Consider the following 18,155-nt stretch of genomic DNA (forward strand, 5'->3'; position numbering starts at 1 on the left):
ACGAACGAAAAACCGTTACACGGGTTGAACGAACGACAAAACGTTAGATATGTAGAACAAACGACAGAACGTTAAGATAAATAGAATGAAAGACAGTACGTTAGAACGTCTTTTTTAAATGGTCGAGAAGTAAGTTTTTCCTCAATCTACTCTCCAAATCTTGTGTTTGCCGCCCTTTTGATTGCAATTCAATACAGTGATGTCATTGGACTGCTATGTATTGAATAGTGACGTATCGTGTATTAAACGAAATCAACTAAGACAACTTCTCATCCATCAACAATCAAGTGTGGCACCAAAACCATGCATATTTGATCTTTCGCTCCCCCACATTAGCACAGAAACACACACACGCCGTACAAACACACAGTGCAGCCTGTATTTCACTGTGACATTCACAGAGCACCATACATATTCCAGCTCTATCCACCCCCAAACACAATTCACTCGCTCACTCATACCCCACGAGAGAGAGAGAGAGAGAGAGAGAGAGAGAGAGAGAGAGAGAGAGACAGAGAGAGAGACAGACAGACAGACAGACAGACAGAGAGAGAGAGAGAGACAGAGAGAGAGACAGACACAGACAGACAGACAGACAGAGAGAGAGAGAGAGAGAGAGAGAGAGAGAGAGAGAGAGAGAGAGAGAGAGAGAGAGAGAGAGAGAGAGAGAGAGAGAGAGAGAGAGAGAGAGAGAGAGATTTTATGTGCAACAGAGTAGGCTTTGTCTGATTAGCAGCCCCACACAGATAATTAGCACTCTGGTGGTGCTGTGGGCTGGGCTAATCCACTTTTCCCCACAGCACCCTTCTGCCTGGGAAACCAGAAAAACCTGAGCACAAAAAAGAAAAGAAGAAACAAAAGAACAGAAGTGCCCCAAAATCACAAATGTGTTATGTTGGATTTGGTGAAGACGGCTGTTCGCAGCAGTGGGTGCAGACTGGGTATGTGCCAGATCAGTGTCTGGCAGTGCCACCCTGCCAAGGTCCCACTGCAGCTCAGAGTCTGAGGATCAGTCAGCAGGAAAGAGCGGATGAGACGAGAGGCCATCTGGGGAACTCAAAGACACAATCAACAACATAAAGGGGGAAAAAATTAACGAAGAGTTGGGGCATGTTCACACCAAATGTGACGTTACCAAACATGAACAGAAACACTGTTCGCACCCAAAAAATTCGAAAAACTACTCATTTGATGCCAGATTTTCACAATTCTCGGTTGCGATTTCAGACCTTGAGATTTAAAAGTAAGGATTTAGACGAATTCTTCAAGGACAAGAATATTCCTTTAGAAAGGTTTGAGAGCATTTATGAAGTTCTCTGCCAATTTCCTTACAAACGACAATCCCATTAGCCACTGAGATTTTCTGGTTGTATTGCGTTCATGACCTCCACTGGTCCAACAGACATTGTGAAGAACAGTGTCCCTGCGGAGCTGCTCTGGGATCAGTTAACTGTGTTAGCAGTGGTTACAGATAGAAGATGGAGACATCTGAGCCTGCATTAGCACTCTGACCTATATGTTTCCCGTCAGCCTTCTAGTAATATATCCACTGCCTCGCTTTGTCGTGATCGATACTCAGCTGGTCTAGACTTCAGTCATAGTGCCATTAAGTACAGGTAATATTCCCACATAAAAGCAGCATGATTTCACCTTCTGCTTCATACATTACCAAAAATACCATACGTATTAAAGACCACTATAGCACCAATTTAACATTTCAATATGTAAAGGCTTCCTGTGATTCTATTGAAAATGGACATTATTTTATGGCTAGTACCTGCTAAAAAAATGGCTGTATATAAATATATATGGACCACAAAGAGATTTAATATTTCAGCTATATTTTCCACTGAGAAATATGGCTGAGAATAAAGCCACTCCGCCATTACATTTAACACCCTGCTTAGACACCCAAGGACGTTCTGACTCAAGAATGCCTTTAAGAAAATGAGCTGCCCTGGAAGAGCAAGAACATGCATACATGCACACACTGTATATGTGAAAAAAGCAAGACCAATTAAGGCTAGCTTACCACATCTGGTAAAGAGAAAAATTAATACACTTGACACTTTACTGTCCCTGAATCCTAAAATATGCATAAGTGTTCTTTAAATATCCTAACAATTTGCATGTGGTCACAAGTGACAGCCTCACCTTTTCCTGAGACATGAGCAGATTAGTTATGTTTTCAAGCTCTCAGGCTTTAAGCTAGAGCTGGTAACATGCGTACATTTCCATTGTGCAGGACTGGAGCATGAAATAACTAAATCCTCCATTGCTGCGGTTCCTCGAGCAGTCCTAGCAAGGTTCTTTGTGAGAACCAACCATTCATGAACACGTCTGTAATGTTTTCTATGACCTTGGGAGATAGTGACATATGATGGTTTCTAAAGGTTTCACACGTCTGTAATGTTTTCTATGACCTTGGGAGATAGTGACATATGATGGTTTCTAAAGGTTTCACGAGTAGGACAGACAAGGGACGAAGAGATGCTGGTTAGCATGGCCCCATTAGCAGGGCCGGATTAACCATTAGGGCAACTGGGCAATTGACCAGGGGCCCAGGACATCTAAGGGGCCCTGGGCACCGTCAAATATTATGTCAAATATTATGATTAAAATGTCTCCACGATCTGCTTTTGAAGAAATATCGTAGGATCGTGCATTCTATCAGTTTGCAGTTCTGGCGCCTCCGTCTCAATACTGTACAGCGCGACGTATTCACATGAAATGCAGAGGAACGGGACACTGTAGTTCATAAAAATGTATTATTTGCATGTGCTTTAAAGCCTTGTCGGTTAAACATGTCATTCGCTGCTGATGGGCTGTTCTAACGAGCGCTTTTCTGAGCGCAATAACGTTACACCCCGACGCGTACATGCACTAAAAGCCTGTCTAACAGCGCCTGTTACTGGACTAAGTTATCTTTCGAGTCTTATTGCTCTAATACTGTCAAATACACTCAAGGTTTACATAAACAAAGTTGGTTGTGTGTAAAGTGAAAGAACAGTAGAAAAAAATAAAAATAAAAATCTGCTTGTCAAATGTGTGTATATTAGACTCGTCGCGGGGAGATCTTAAAGAGACAGTAGCCCTAATAGTAAACATGCTGCCGCTTGTCCTTAAAGGGACAGTTACCCAAAAATAAAAATGATGTCATTATTTACTCACTCACTCTAATGTTGTTCCATACATGTATTAATTTCTTTCTTGTGCTGAACACAAAAGAAGATATTTTGAGGAGTGTGGCTAACCTGGCGGTTGCTGGAAGAAAAAAAACTATGGAAGTCACTGGGGTACATCAACTGTTTGGTTACCCACATTCTTCCAAATAACTTTTATTTTCAACAGAAGAGGGTGACTTATTTGGGTTTGAAACGGCTTGAGAGAGTAGGCTAAATGATGACAATTAAAAAGTTCCCTGTTAATAAAACAACAAAATATAAAGAGCAAATCCCTCACTCTTGACTGAGAACTTTAATAGTAGCTTTAATAAGAATCAATGTACAATTTATACAGTGAAGTCTATGTTGTTTTATTTTCATATTTCATATCATTTAATGACTTTCTTCAATGCTGTTAAATACACATATTATTTAACAGGGGGGAGGGGGGGAGGGGGGGTCCTCCAAGTCATTGTGCCCAGGGGCCCCTGAACTCTTAATCCGGCCCTGCCCATTAGTACCTGCTAGAGGATGACCTAACTAAACAATCTGTCAAAAAGCATTTAACCCATGCTAATGGACAGCTTTCTTCAGGCACATTAGACCTCCTTTTACCCTTTGACTTGCAGAAGTGTGTGTGTTGTTCTAATCAGATGCAGTGGACAAGGGCATATAGAAGTACATGTTGTGTGCTTCTAAATGTTGATTAGATTAACAACAGGGATATACACGGGACCAAAGTGGGACCATGTACAGCGCAGATTCTGCCACCGGTGGCAGTAATAGCTCTCAACCCAGATGATATGTCTGCCAGTCACTTCACAGACAGCAGACTTTAAAATACAATTAATATACCGGTATATATATATACACACATACAGTATTTGTACGTGTATATATATATATATATATATATATATATATATACATACACATACACACATATACTGTATGTGCGTGTGTATGTATGTATATACTCTGTGTGTGTGTGTGTGTGTGCGCGCGTGTGTCTGCGTTTATTAAAAATGTGCAGCACACCAGTGGCCGGAAAGCCAAATTTAAAACCTGGACAAAGCAGCCACCCTGCAGCACACCGGCCACCTCAGAGCCTTTTCTCTTTGTAGAGGCGTACAAACTGAACTAGCTCAGCTTTCATTAGGCATAAGTCCTACTGAGAGACCATCTGTGCCTAAAGTATGCACACGAAACACTGAGACTGCCTACGCTGGAGCTCACTAGTCTGAGTAGATACAGCGTACATACATTAATGTGCTTCGAGGGACTCGACGTGGTTTTCCACTGTGCTGTATGCATGCGGCGCTGAATGCATGGCAGGCCCATATGTTGAACGTGAGGGCCCACGGAGCTCAAAAGAACATGAGCGGATCAATATCTGCACTCTTAAAGGGACGACGTGGGTTTTTCCTGATGAGTTGTGCCTCTTAAAACAGCTGAATGATTCATTAGTGAGTCAGCACGCTATACATCATGTGCAGCAGATTCTGGGGTGAGAAAACAGTGCACGAAAACAGCTGACAGACGGTACTAAGCAAAATTACTAAAGTAAAGCAAACCTTTCTGCAATTACATGACCTAGTCTAGTACACTGCATCAATGAAATAGCAGGAAGAGGTTTAGAGAATTCCAACAACCCTGTAATGCATAAAAATCCTAATTTTAAGAGCCTAATAAGCAGCTAAATACTAAGAGGGTCATTTGCAAGATATGTAAGTGGAAGTGTGATTTTTGGGTCAAATCATGTCACGGTAGAGACATATGGTACCATATTAGTTAACAGCATATACCTGTACAGTTCACTGGAAAAATTATCAAATCTATTTTTATAATTAATTACAATTTTACACGTTTTAAGAAAACACATTAGTCTTTCTACTTCAAAATTCATGGTTAATTAAATGTGTTACTGACAATTTCTTTGTAGGTTTTAGTGAATTTAGTCATTTCTGAGTGAAAACTGTTTCAAAGTAAATCATGCAACTTTTTCAGTGTAGAGATTTTTTTCTTTATCAGTATCTGTTAAAATTGGATATTAAATTGTTCATGGTCATTTGCACCATTTTTAGATGGCCATGTCCATCATCTAACACTCACTTAAAGATAATATTAAGCCAATCTCAAAAAGAATATAAATTTTTCATACTGTACATTATAATGTAGTGACGCCTTAAAGGGATACTTCACTGATTAGCATTAAGCTTTGTATCAGTAGAAAACCTGTAGTATTTTTCTAATTAACATGCTTCCCTGCCTCATGTCCCCCTGAGACGAGAGATTTATGTCTAGACAAAATCTTCCTATGACGCAAAAATCGTCATTTTGCGTCAGAGTATTTCCTGGCCAGAGGCTAAAAACTACAGCCATTAGTAGGAGCTACAGTAGTGCCGCATGTTTTCAACCCGCCCATAGTGGGAGGGATCTTACTCACAGAATGTACAAACAGTGTCAGCCATCTTTTTTTTTAAGCTAAGCTAACAGGCTCTTGCTCTGTGGAGAAAGCTGAGTAGTAGGGGTGACCATACGTCCTCTTTTTCCCGGACATGTCCGCGGGATTGCCCGGGCTCTTCTTCCCGACCGTCAAGCAGGTCATGCTCCTCCGCTGCAGCAGCTGCTCCGGCCGCCTCCCGCTCCCCATCCGCAACTGCTCCCCGCTGCACTGCGGCTCGCACAGGCAGCCACGAGCATCGCACCCGCACACTAGACCTTGAGATCGCCCAAAATGCTCCCGCTCCTGCTTTCCACAGTCGCCAATCACTACGCCTACATTATTACATTATTTGACACTGACACGTACATGCCAGCTTTGCAGGTCATGCATTCTGCTTCACAATACTAAAACGCACATCAACCGATCACTTTAGCGTTCATGTAAACACTACATTCAGATTCACCAATCGGAATGAATTCAGTCCGATTAAAACAAAAGGCGTGCATGTAAACAATGAATGGCGACCGCAGAAACCAAAAGCCGAATCTCGGACATTCCGAAATTCTGACGCTCAGTGGCCAACCGCACGAGCCACAACACAGCGAGGAACAGACGATGGAGGAACCAGGGTCGGCCGGAGCAGCCGCTGCAGCAGAGGAGCAAGACCCGCCCGGCGGTCAGGAGGAAGAACCCAGGCAGACTCGTCACGGAGATTTACGATAAAACGGCGTCTTTTCATTTGAGTCAACTAGTAACCTATTTTTATAATTTCTTCCGATACTGGCCTCTGTAACCGGTAGGCGTGGCCTCGTAGGGTAGCGAAGCAAGTGCATTCTGGGAGTTTTATATCTCTAGCTCATGGTACACAAATGGCATAATCCCGCACCAAAAGTAACATGTAAACACCTCAGTTTGACAAATTCCTAACAACAGTGACAAACATCATATGTTTAATATGCAAACAGCGAATTATCATGATGCAAACAGGCAGGAATGTTTTGCCTCCACAACACTCACAAAATGTTGATATCCTCACAGCCCTTATGTGCGCAGACAGCTTGATTAGGGAGCTGCAGAGAAACAGGCTGGTCAGGATGTCAATATCGGGGAGGGATTTCTTGCTAACAGAGCATCATGGGATACCAAAACTGGAAAGCAGTTGTGCAATGCAATCACATAGAAGCTGCAGGGAGGGGGTCCTGCGGAGGAGACTGCGTGTGTATGTCTCAGGGGGTGATATAAAAGCTGGCTGTAGATGAGATGTGAAAAGAGGAAGTGTGAGGACAGATTAACATGCACCGACTGGAGTCACACTGAAGGAATGGAGAATACCGAAGCCTGGCGGTTTCTCATCAAAGGCTCCAACAGTCTCTCAAGCTCTCATCTTCCTCTCCCCTTAGGCTTGAGAAGAACTGGGAGTGTCTTGATTCAGGCCCGAATGCCAATCAATCAGAAATCTCCTGTCTGTCGGCTGCTTGTGTCCACATGCTGTCGCTTGGTATCGGGGCAGGGAAAAAGAAAAGTCAACATGCATTCCCTCATCGTCTCACAATCATTTCCCACTCGCTCCACTTTTGTTCTTTTCCAAACAGTGATGTCTGCAGTGTACCAATTGCATGCTTATTGGTCTCATTATTGTTGTGTTATTCTAGGCGTTAAACTGATTTCCATTTTGTGCACACTCCACAAAAGGAATGAGAGAAAAAAAAAAAGAGGTACGGAGGGTCAAACACATAATACAGTGTCAGTGTTGGACATGATGCACAAAAACCAGATTGCTCATAATAATAAAAATTGTAGGAAGAGCCAATAGGGTTGCAGTATTGATGAATGCCCGTTTCAATTTCTGATGTGCTACAGAGTTACTCAAGTAACTAAGTATGTTTTTATTATTTACAAACATCATAAGCATGAATGTGAATATGTGAATGGTGGTTCATTTCACATGCATTTCAATTAATTAAATGTTTTAAATTAATGAAAAGTTTAGTTTTAGTCAACATGTCATCTAATTTGACTTTGTATTGAATAATGCAGTGTTCATCATAAATGATTCATCCATGCACACACCATTATTATTATTATTTTACATTCATGCACTCTTGTAATTTTTAATGCCGACTTTAACAATAACAACACTGATATGTAGACGAGGTCAGGCTTCTATTTGCACTTCCTGCAGGCGCTCTTGCTTCCAAAAACGACTGTTTGGGGGAAAACAAATCCTCATTCATACACATAAGCAATCCAATTTCTATTAGTGACATCTTCAGATATGCAAAATGCCTCCAAATCCTTTAAAAAGCTAGTGTGTGGCTCTTTCAGACACATCTTCCACACAAAGACTCTAAAAGACACAACAAACAGGAATCAAGGCATAATGCTGCCATCCTCCCTCATCACACACCCACCGCCGCCGCTCGATTCATCTGGAGAATAAGAGCAGAGATTGACAGCATGCTGTTGAGACCGAAGGCTTTGTGAAAGCCTGAGCATTCGCTTACTTCTCAAGTGATCTATCTTTAGCTCCTTTTTATCCTTTATTAGTATCCCATGAGAATGCAGGATGCATGTATGAATGTACATTGTGTAGAAAGGGCTGATTTCTGCTTGGCCAAAGAAAAGCAGGAGGGCAAGGAGTCCCAAGTCAGTCCAGCGGCTCTACACACAGAGGGGAAATGGCTTTTCAAGCCACCTTTCTGACTTCAGCACAGCTTCAGGCTTCCGAGATCAAAAACCAAGAGAATGGTCCTCAAGCCATTCCGAAAATGACAGCCAAAACAAGTGTGAAAGGAGGAAGGGAATAGATAGACCTAAGTCAGGGTAGACGCCATATTGAATTTAACAGATGAAAACGAGGCTAGCATATGCTCTATAAAGCTCATAGATCACATGTATTTTTCAGATGAACAATCAGTATGTTGTTAAACAACAGTACAATCCTTTGAACACAGTGTACTTTTATCACTAAAAGCCTCGCTTTTTATTCCTGTCCAAAATTAAATATGGAGCAACCCTGACTAAGGGAGAAAAGGAGAAAGGACAATGTGGGGTTAGTGAGAGTGGATCTCAGGGGAGAAGACGAGCTTCCACAAAGACAAATTGCTATCCATGCTGGGATCCTCCAGCGTCCTGATTGGCTAAGTGTGTTAATCAGTTCTCAGTGTTTTTTGGTCCAGCACCCACCTTTACCGTATCCAGGATCCTTACCGCCCTCCATCAAACAAAAAAAATAAGCTACTTGTTGTCCCTGAATATTAATGTTGATTATTATTCTGTGTTTTATTATTATTAACATATCATTAAAAAAAGCATGGCCCATACTGGACAAATGGTCAGCTGAAAAATTTGACATTAATTTTTCTAAATAAAGAAAAAAATAAACACTAAAAACTAAGTTTTCATTGCAACAAGTGAATTCAGGCACATTAAAAGGGATATTAATTCTGTGGTCTGCTAAAGACTACATTTAACAGTGTTATTAAATTATTATTAGTGTGTATTAAGTGAGCATTAGATGATGCCAAAGGGTCATTCAAATGTAAAAATTGTACAGTACAGTTAAATACACAATATCAGTCGAAAACAAAACCAAATCTTGAACCAATAAGGAACAGACATATTGTCCATCTCTGACATGCATTTACCAACTTTTCTCTCTCTCTCCTCTCAACATGATTTTCTTTTCCCCCCACTCTCTTCTCTTGACATTATTAAACATCTCTCCTCTTCACTCTCCTCAGTGAAGGGCTGTAATAAATGCTAATATCCCTCATTATTCATGCTGTATCCTTTGGCCAGGAAGACCTTGCAAATCAATTCTGTCAGCCGCAACTAGACAGGCAAAATGTAATCATGTTGTTTGCGGAGAAAATTAAAACAATTGGGTTTGACCTTTTCTTTGTCTCTCTTAGTCAGTTGATTTTAGACTGAATGAAGGCAGGCAGAAACATATGCATATTTGTAACCCAGGATAATGCTTATTTTTTATATTTGTACCTCCTTTCCCTTACATGAGGTGTGCTGGTCAATAAATGTCTTATTAACCAGACCTTCACAGACCAGCAGCTTTAGCCACATCATCCCATGACAAATTACCAAATACACCGAAAGAGTTGACATATCACTGAGTTTTTGTATTTAATATCATGATTTAAAGTTCAAACTTACATGAATATTTTAGGTGCTGGTCACAGTTTATTTAAAAAAACATCTTAAAGAAAAATTTTAAGTTAATTTGTGACTGTTTAAATAGTTCCACATTGTGACAAAATAATTTGTCACAATGTAGAACTACAAAATGATGTACACTATTGTTCAAAAGTTTTTTATTTATTTTCATCAGTCATTATTCCAGTCTTCAGTGTCACATGATCCTTCAGAAATCATTCTAATATGCTGATTTGACATTAAAGAAACATTTCTTATCATTATAAATTTTGAAAACAGTTGTGTTGCTAACTACTGTTTTTTTCTTTTTTTTTTTACAGGATTCTGAATAGAAAGTTCAAAAGAATAACTTTATTTTAAACACAAATGTGTCACTTTTGATCAAGTTAACACATCCTTGCTGAATAAAAGGATTTTTCCTTAAAAAAAACTTTTGAATGGTAGTGTAATTTCTCTAACATGGTTGGTATATAATAATTAAAAAGGACACTGCAGCCAATGCTTGTCAACTAACCACCACTGAGAAAATAGTGTGACTGACATGACTACAGGAAAGAGCAGGTATCTTGAGTTTCAGTGCACACGTTCATATGTACACACGCACATACACGGCAATTGATGTTTGCATTAGTGCACTCATGTACCTGGTTTGTGTTGGTGTTTGAGGGCAGAGGGTTGGACACCATTGGTCCAAAGATGTCCAAGTCATCACTGATTGGAGCTGCACAGCTTGTTCCTGCCCCACTGCTGACAGAGCTAGCTGTGGGTGCATCTGAATGAGAGAGAACCAAAATGTCATTACATACAAGGGAAAAGTGTATACCGCATTACACAGTAAAAGTCACTGTGGATTTTTAATTGGTTTCACACCTAAGTTGGAGAAATACAGTGGCCACAAAGCCACATAAATATGTACATATGTGATTGCATTAAAAAACTCAACCAAAGACCACTGAAAAAGCACACTTTAAGGAAAATTTACTTTTGGTAGGTTAAGGCAAGACATAAGCAAAACCATTATTTTTATTCATCCACTGGTCAATTTCGTCAAATTCTGTTTGCGTCTGTAGTTTTCAAGTACAATACGAATCTTTAAAGGCAATTTCCTCAAAATGATTTTTTTTCTCATGCACAGAGTCAGTAATACCCACTTCAGTAACACACACAAGAACAATGTTCCAGTTTTATTCCCATCTACGTTCTGAACGTTTTTACAGTGGGGTTTGCTCATATATTATTCACCTGATACATACATTTTATTCTTAAAAACATTGTGATTTTTTCTTACTGGCTATTGTCAGTATTTTCTGATGTATAGAGATATAAAGATATATCCAAATTCCCCTGCGTAAAAATCTGAAACTCTAATGTCACCAAAATGAAATAACCTGGCTTTATCCAATTCAGATTTCTGTTTGGGACATTTATAAAAATGAGTGCATATTCAAAACATAAAAAAAATCATCTTAATGCACTGTGATTAATCAACAAGTATGGTGAGATCGATTAGTAAAACTTTTTTTTAACCTATTCACCTGTTGTAATATATCTTGCCTAAAAATGATAAAATACTATATTCTGTTCAAAATGACGCCGAAGTATTTAGACACTGTCTGTTAGTCAAACTTAATGCAGTCCAAAGTTTATGTGATTATTCAGCTAAGACATGTTTGGCAGGGACCAACAGATGATCAGAAATAGCAAAAATCTCTAAGAAATTAAGTTTCATTTGTTTGCGAATTTTAGAGTCCAAAAACTTTTTGGGGACACAGTATTTATCTTCTTCGAGCCGCTGGAGTCAGATATACAGACTCTTTACATAACAATTCAGATGCATGTGTGACACATTGACTGAGCAGTGATGACCAATGCCAGGCTTAACCTGCTTGCATGAGTTTTTGTCTTTGTAGAGAGAAATAAAAGCGTTCATCTGGTAGCGGCCCACACCGCCTGCTCAGCTTGCATTTCCCGTTCCCGCTACCTATCGACTTCATCCAAGAGAGCAGGAAATCTAATCACACTCCGCACACGCCTCCGCCAACGCTGGAGAAAAAGCACCCGCTCGCCTCCGACGCCAGCCTGCCGCTCACACGCACTCTCTCATTCCATTAAAGTCAAAGACTCCATCAGAGCCCTGCCTGTGTTCACACGTTACAGTGCGCAGAGTCAGGAGCTGCTGCCATCTCTTTATGACTGATAAAATCCATGAAAATAAAAGAGCTCAAAGTAATATAACTGGAGGGAAGAGGAGAGATGCAATGCTTGATGAGCTGGGGGTGTGACTGGAAGGAGAAAGGAAAGAGGAAATTAGAGAACCTACGTATAGAGATGTGCAAAAGAGCGCAGCATCTGGAAAGCACTGGACTCGATTTCAAAGACACCTTTATGTGAGGAGTCTAAATCAGTGGCTTTCATCTGGTTGCGGGTCGCAGGTCTATTCTCGTCATGAACAGCAGGGAAATATAATGCTAGATGCAAATAATAAAAAACTACAAAGAAAAGAATGAACGGGCTGTGCGTCCAATCAGACCACAGTATTCTGGCACAAACTCTTTAACTTGGTAGAATGTAGGCAATCTAGGCAGATGTCAACATGGAAAGGCATACATCGGATTAACGGAGTAAAGTAACGGATTATCGTAAATATAAAAGGGGGGCGGAGACATGGTTCTATCCATCGGTTGTTGATTGGATGAAGGAAGATCTGAATGTGAACTTGCAATTGATAAGAAACTGGCAGGATCTATGCAGATTAAATGATTGTCTGTCATATGAAACCAGAGAAAAGTCTGTAATTTCAGATCAAGTTATGGCATTTTGATTAAAAATTACACGATTCCAAAAATATTTAAAAAGGCAACATTTGCATGGATGAATTGATCAAAATAAGATAAATAACATTATATAACATAACACACAGTTTTTTTTTCTTTTTCAAAAAAGTTTTTGAAAGAAGTCTCTTATGCTCATGAAGCCTGCATTTATTTGATCAAAAATACAGAACAAACTGTAATATTGTGAAATAATGTTACAATTTAAAATAATGGCTTCTATTTGAAAATACATCATTTAATTTATTTCTGTGGTGCAAAGCTAAATTTTCATCAGCCATTACTCCAGTCTTCAGTGTCACATGATGAATCGTGATATGTATAGTATCGTGAGGCAATACCCAGCCTTACATTATATTATAAAGCTGAAATAAAATTAACTGAAGGTCCCATTTACACTTGTTATTACCACAAATGTTCATTGCAATTACAAGGTTTTCAACATATTTTGTGCTCCACATTTGGAGAAAGAAATGCATGTGAACAATTGCATGCCAAAATATATTTTTTTAAACGTTAATTGTGAACTAGGCATGGCTTAAAATGTGTGATGAAACAGAAGTAGTGAGATCTTTTCTTCCATACTGTGACAAACATTTCAGTGAAATGGATTATCGAAAAAGAAAAAAAAACGCAGGACGGAACTTCTATCCATCAATTGTTGAATGTGCGCTGGCAGTCAATGGAAAGAAAAGGGCAGGGTTTGAGCAAGCTAAATGATTTGGAGGAATCAAAACCAAAGAGAAGTCTGTAGTTTAAACAGAAGATCGATTTATGACATTTTGATTAAAAATTTTGCTTAAAAAAAAAAGTACGAATGAAACATGGCATAATTAAATAATCCACAATGTTGTTGAAAAGCAATACAGGTGCTCACTTAAAATTACAATAAGCTTTCCATTCAAAATGCATCATACTTTTGTGATGAGAAAAATATTCCTAAGTATGCAGTCATAATTAATTCCCTTAATAAAATCCAGGGGTTAATACCAGCTGTAAACAGATACCCCCAAAAATAAATTAAACCTAGATTAAATGCAAGTATGCATATAATGCAAGTAATTTGATCAATTATTTAATCAACTGCCCTAAAGCAACAACATTGATGGAAAGAGAGATAGATATCTTGCCAGTCTGAACAGTGCTGGAGCCTGTTGCTGGTATGGAAGCGTGAGGAGAGATGCTGAGGCCTTGAGCAAAAACACATCAATAAGACGCATGTCTCAATCTCAACACCATCATCTCCAGCCTCTCTTCATCAGCACTGACCCCTACTGCCCCCCGGCTGAAGACGTTCATCTAAACTCTGCTGTAACCTCCTTGCCTCAGACACACACATTTGCGGAAATTTATATATTCTCACCAACTCTCTGTCTCTCTCACTCATCATAACGGACAACTTGGTAGCAGACCGAGATTGAGAGAGTGAGAAATATTGAATGAGAGGGAGAGAAAGTGATAAATACACAAGACCGAGCGACAAAGGAAAGCTCCAGGGCAGCAAATAGAAACTTTCATTTCCCAGAAAGTAATATAACATCAATTGTGTTTGGTCATCTCAAGGGCTCGAGTTGCCGGCCTGATCAATACCGCCAGGACTAAACTAGCTGTGCGCTTCCCTGAACCTTCATCTAGACAGTAATAGCAGTCAGTGTGTTCCTCTATCCGAGCCTTAACACACCCTTTAAAAAAAAAAAAAAAAAAAAAAAGTCGCTTTGGTGTACAGCAACACATTGTCTTGGAACCGCTATTTCAGCACTTGCTGAACTAGGAAAACCAGGCCATTTTATGTTACAAGATACTATTTTGTGTAAATAAATGAAAAATCAAACACTTAAAAACAAAGAACAATCATTTGAAATGCTTTAAGAACTCTTTATGACTGATTTGTGTTTAAAATCTTGTATACTTAACTGTAGACACACATTAGGTGCGAAAAGTAGCGCTTCCATTCCGCCACTTCCCTCCCATTGAAATATTTTGCCTTAAAATGACCTTGAAGTCTCTTTTTCTTCCAGCCTATCTTAGATGTATCCGATTCTCTGATCGGCAATGAGGTGAGTAATCAATTATTCATGTCTTACCAAGGCCTAACAGGTCGATGGCGGGCTCTGCACTCTTCTTAGGACTGAGTCTGGAATCTGTCTGGTTGTCCTCTCTTTTCTGGGATGGAAAAAAAAAAGAGATAAGAGAGAAAGTGTTATTGAGAAGCTTTTTTGGATTACAATTCCGAACGCAGGCATCAGCGCAACAGGCCACCAGTTGTTGTTCTGATTCGAATGTTGTTCTTCACCAAAAAACAGCCTTTAGATGCCATGTATACACAGCTTCCGTGTTTTATCTTTGCTAGTCGGCACTTGATGGCTCTGAACATCCTGCGCTGCAAATTGTGTGAATAGATAATGCAATGCCGTGCCGAAATAGCTTGCTCGCTCTATTTGTTCGTGCCCGGCTGCACCTCACAGGTGCTAACTGACCATACCACTTTTGAGATGCAGTTCAAAGGCACTCTTGAGGCCTGTGATTTGTGATGGGCAGAAAGAAGCATCACTGGCTGAGAAGCCAAGTGTAATCCGGCCTGAACGGCCGATCGATGGGCGCTGGGTTAAACCCTGGATCAAAGCCAGACAGAGGCCTTTTAAAACGTCATTCTACACAAAAACACTCACATATATACAAAAACACACAAGTAAACTCAAGAGGACAACATTGTGTTGCGCTTTTCTTCAGGGGGAGGCAAAAGACCAGGGAGACGAAAGGTAACAAGAGGGCAAAACACAAACCGAACCAGACAAATCTGAATAAAACCACCAGTGTCTGACATCTGCCTTATTAGCACAATAAAAGAGAATGATAAATGCGAATTTGTCTAGATGTGTCACTTAACGTCATCATTGCGCAATTGTTCTTGGCAAAAGATTGGATTTGAGCGATTGAAAACCGGGACAGAACTGACACAAGCTCTCTAATGAGCATCTGCAGGCTCGGGTTTGTGGTGAAGTGTCAAGCCAGGTGCATCGTGGGTAGAGGATTAAATGGGAAAAAGAAAATTTGTTGCTTCTCTACAGTTAGCTTGAGACTCGGGTCCATTCAAGTGTGAGGTAAAAAAAAAAAGATGTTGCCTAATGGGACAAAAAAAGTTTGACTGATTCCAAAACAGTCAAATGCAGTTTTTGATGAGAAATTACATTGATCATTCATAATTTTACAAGCTCCAGAATAAAATTAAAACAGAAAAATACTATCAGGAGGATGTTTTATACATCACTGGGCCCTAAGCTCTTGAGAAAATGTTGGAAATTGAATTCAATTGAACTGAATCTTAATCTTTCAGTGATGAAAAGCCTCTCCAGCCATGCATGCCAGCTTTTGTGTACAAAGCCAAGTCTTTGACTTGTGACCTTATTTATTGTAGTACACAGGAGCAGAGACACACATTGGCAGGAAGGTGAGCTACAGCTGCCCTTCGCAAATAAAAAGATGCACAACTTTTATTCGTCCCTATGATTGAAATCCGTAATCTTAAAATGGTTGGCTTTGGTTGAATTATGTATGAATGGGGGGGCTTAGGTGCTCTACTATTTGTTGACTTTGACACACGCACACTTTGAAGACGACTTCGAAGATGAAATCCTTCAAAAATGTATTTGTGCATCAGATGATGGAAACACGACAGCCTGAGACAAACAAACAATACACAGATTCACAAGACAAATAAACTGAAATACAAAAGACGTATGGCACATAACCACACCTCGTAAAACAGGAATATTCAGCAAGGCCATACAGTAAGGGTCACAATTTAAATGAAATTATATTAATGAGGTGAGCAGACCAAAATAAGTGTCTGAATTTAACAAAAAATAAGAGTGTCTTATTATTATTATTAACTAAAGCTATTAACATTTTGTTAATTTAGCTTGAAGCCCTAAAACTACTAACTGGAAACATATAAAAATAAATGTAATCTAATTAGTCATATTAAGCACAAAACAAAATTGCTAAAAAATGGATCCACAATTAAAATGAAAAATATATATAAAAAAGCTTTATTAAAAATATTAATAAAGCTATAGTATATAAATAAGATTAAAATAACACTGATGACCTTCTGAAAAAATAACTACTGAAGAGTAGTCTATAATATTTAGCTTTTTTTCCATGCCATGTTTTCATTTATACATATCTAATCTACAGTATACTCCTCGCTTTCCCTTACTCCTCCACACCCCTTTCAATGCATTTCATCCTCTCTCTCAGCCCTTCCTCACTGCCTCCATCACGCTCTCGAAAGCCGTTGAGTGAACGGGTGTGAAATTGCTTGAACTGTGGCGTTGTGTCTCTGGGGTGTCTCCAATCAAGGTCATTTCTAATTCATGAATACTTCCCTTTGATGGAAGAATAATTCCATTTGGGTCACATTCCCTCACACTCCATGCGTCCGCGCCATGCAAACAGGATCAGAGGGAGATGCTCATGTGCGTTCAGGCGGTATGAACAGGGCCACTCATACTACACTTCATTCTGGACTGATGCAAAAGCTGAACGCACTCGGCTGGGCGCTCACAACTTCACGCATTCCAGATATGAATATCGGAGAGGGAGATACGAGTATTCGTATTGATTAATGGACCGGTATGTTATTTTTCTTGGTGTTCAAAGACCAAGAAATTATGTAGGTTTTGTAAGTAGGCAGACAAGTGTTTCATAAAACATCACTTACAATATTCAAAGATAATCTGTGGGTTGAAAAAAAAAGTAAATTGACCATAACCATAGTTTCTGCCATAATACCAGATACTACAGTTATTGTTTCTACAATACAACTTTAAAAAGGAAACCATTATAGTTTACAGTAGTTATTATAAATATAGACTACTAACAGCTATTATCAATAACTATTAATCGAAACTATGGTTTAAAAGGTACAAAGGGACCCAACTAAATGGACTAGTCACAAAACAACAAAGCACAACATACTATAAACAACCACAAAATACCTACATAGCGTTTTCGTGTCTGTGAAAGAAAAAATATTAAGTGACAAACTTAAGATTTCAAATGAATAGAAGATAAAATAAATAAAAAATGTGTGGAGAAGAAGGGGATCTGGCATCTTGAGGAGGAACAGAAGAGTTTTTCTTAATAAAGAGTTCTGCTCTACTTCTGCAGCCCAGAAATAATGATACTGGAAGCTCTCTGCTGAAAGTACAGTGTGTGCTTGAGCTTATGAGTGGGCACATGCCACTTCCTGTAGCACAGTTCCCTTACACACTCAGTCCGGGACAAAGGCCTCTCTCCACAGAAGCCGGAGCGGAGGTATTAATTATTTGTGAAACAGAAAGACAGGCAAGAATTGCTTTGAAGGCTTGTTAGACCAGTTCCCATTGGCACTAACACTAACAAATAAAAAGATTGCCAGCTAATACAATGCAAACCTATTTAATATTTTACAACAATTAGTGCCAAACTTCTAATCTGACCGACCAAGCAGTGTTATGGGCTTTAGTCGCCAAACACTAAAGGTGGATGTAATAAATTGAA

The 18,155-nt window shown here is 39.5% G+C and overlaps 1 protein-coding gene across 4 annotated transcripts in view; it reads right to left on the reverse strand.

Annotated features, from left to right (window-relative positions):
- The window catches only part of smap1 (small ArfGAP 1), a 105,144-nt gene that overhangs the window by 10,443 nt on the left and 76,546 nt on the right, over positions 1-18,155 (reverse strand). For all 4 annotated transcript variants that reach the window (XM_079635038.1, XM_079635037.1, XM_079635040.1 and 1 more), the window contains 2 exons: positions 14,696-14,774; positions 10,425-10,552 (listed from right to left, as the gene is read on the reverse strand). In XM_079635038.1, coding sequence (XP_079491164.1) covers positions 10,425-10,552; positions 14,696-14,774 — 207 coding nt within the window. The remainder of the gene's footprint in view (positions 1-10,424; positions 10,553-14,695; positions 14,775-18,155) is intronic.

Source organism: Phoxinus phoxinus (genome assembly GCF_949152265.1).
Source record: "Phoxinus phoxinus genome assembly, chromosome: 14".
Lineage (NCBI taxonomy): Eukaryota > Metazoa > Chordata > Actinopteri > Cypriniformes > Leuciscidae > Phoxinus > Phoxinus phoxinus.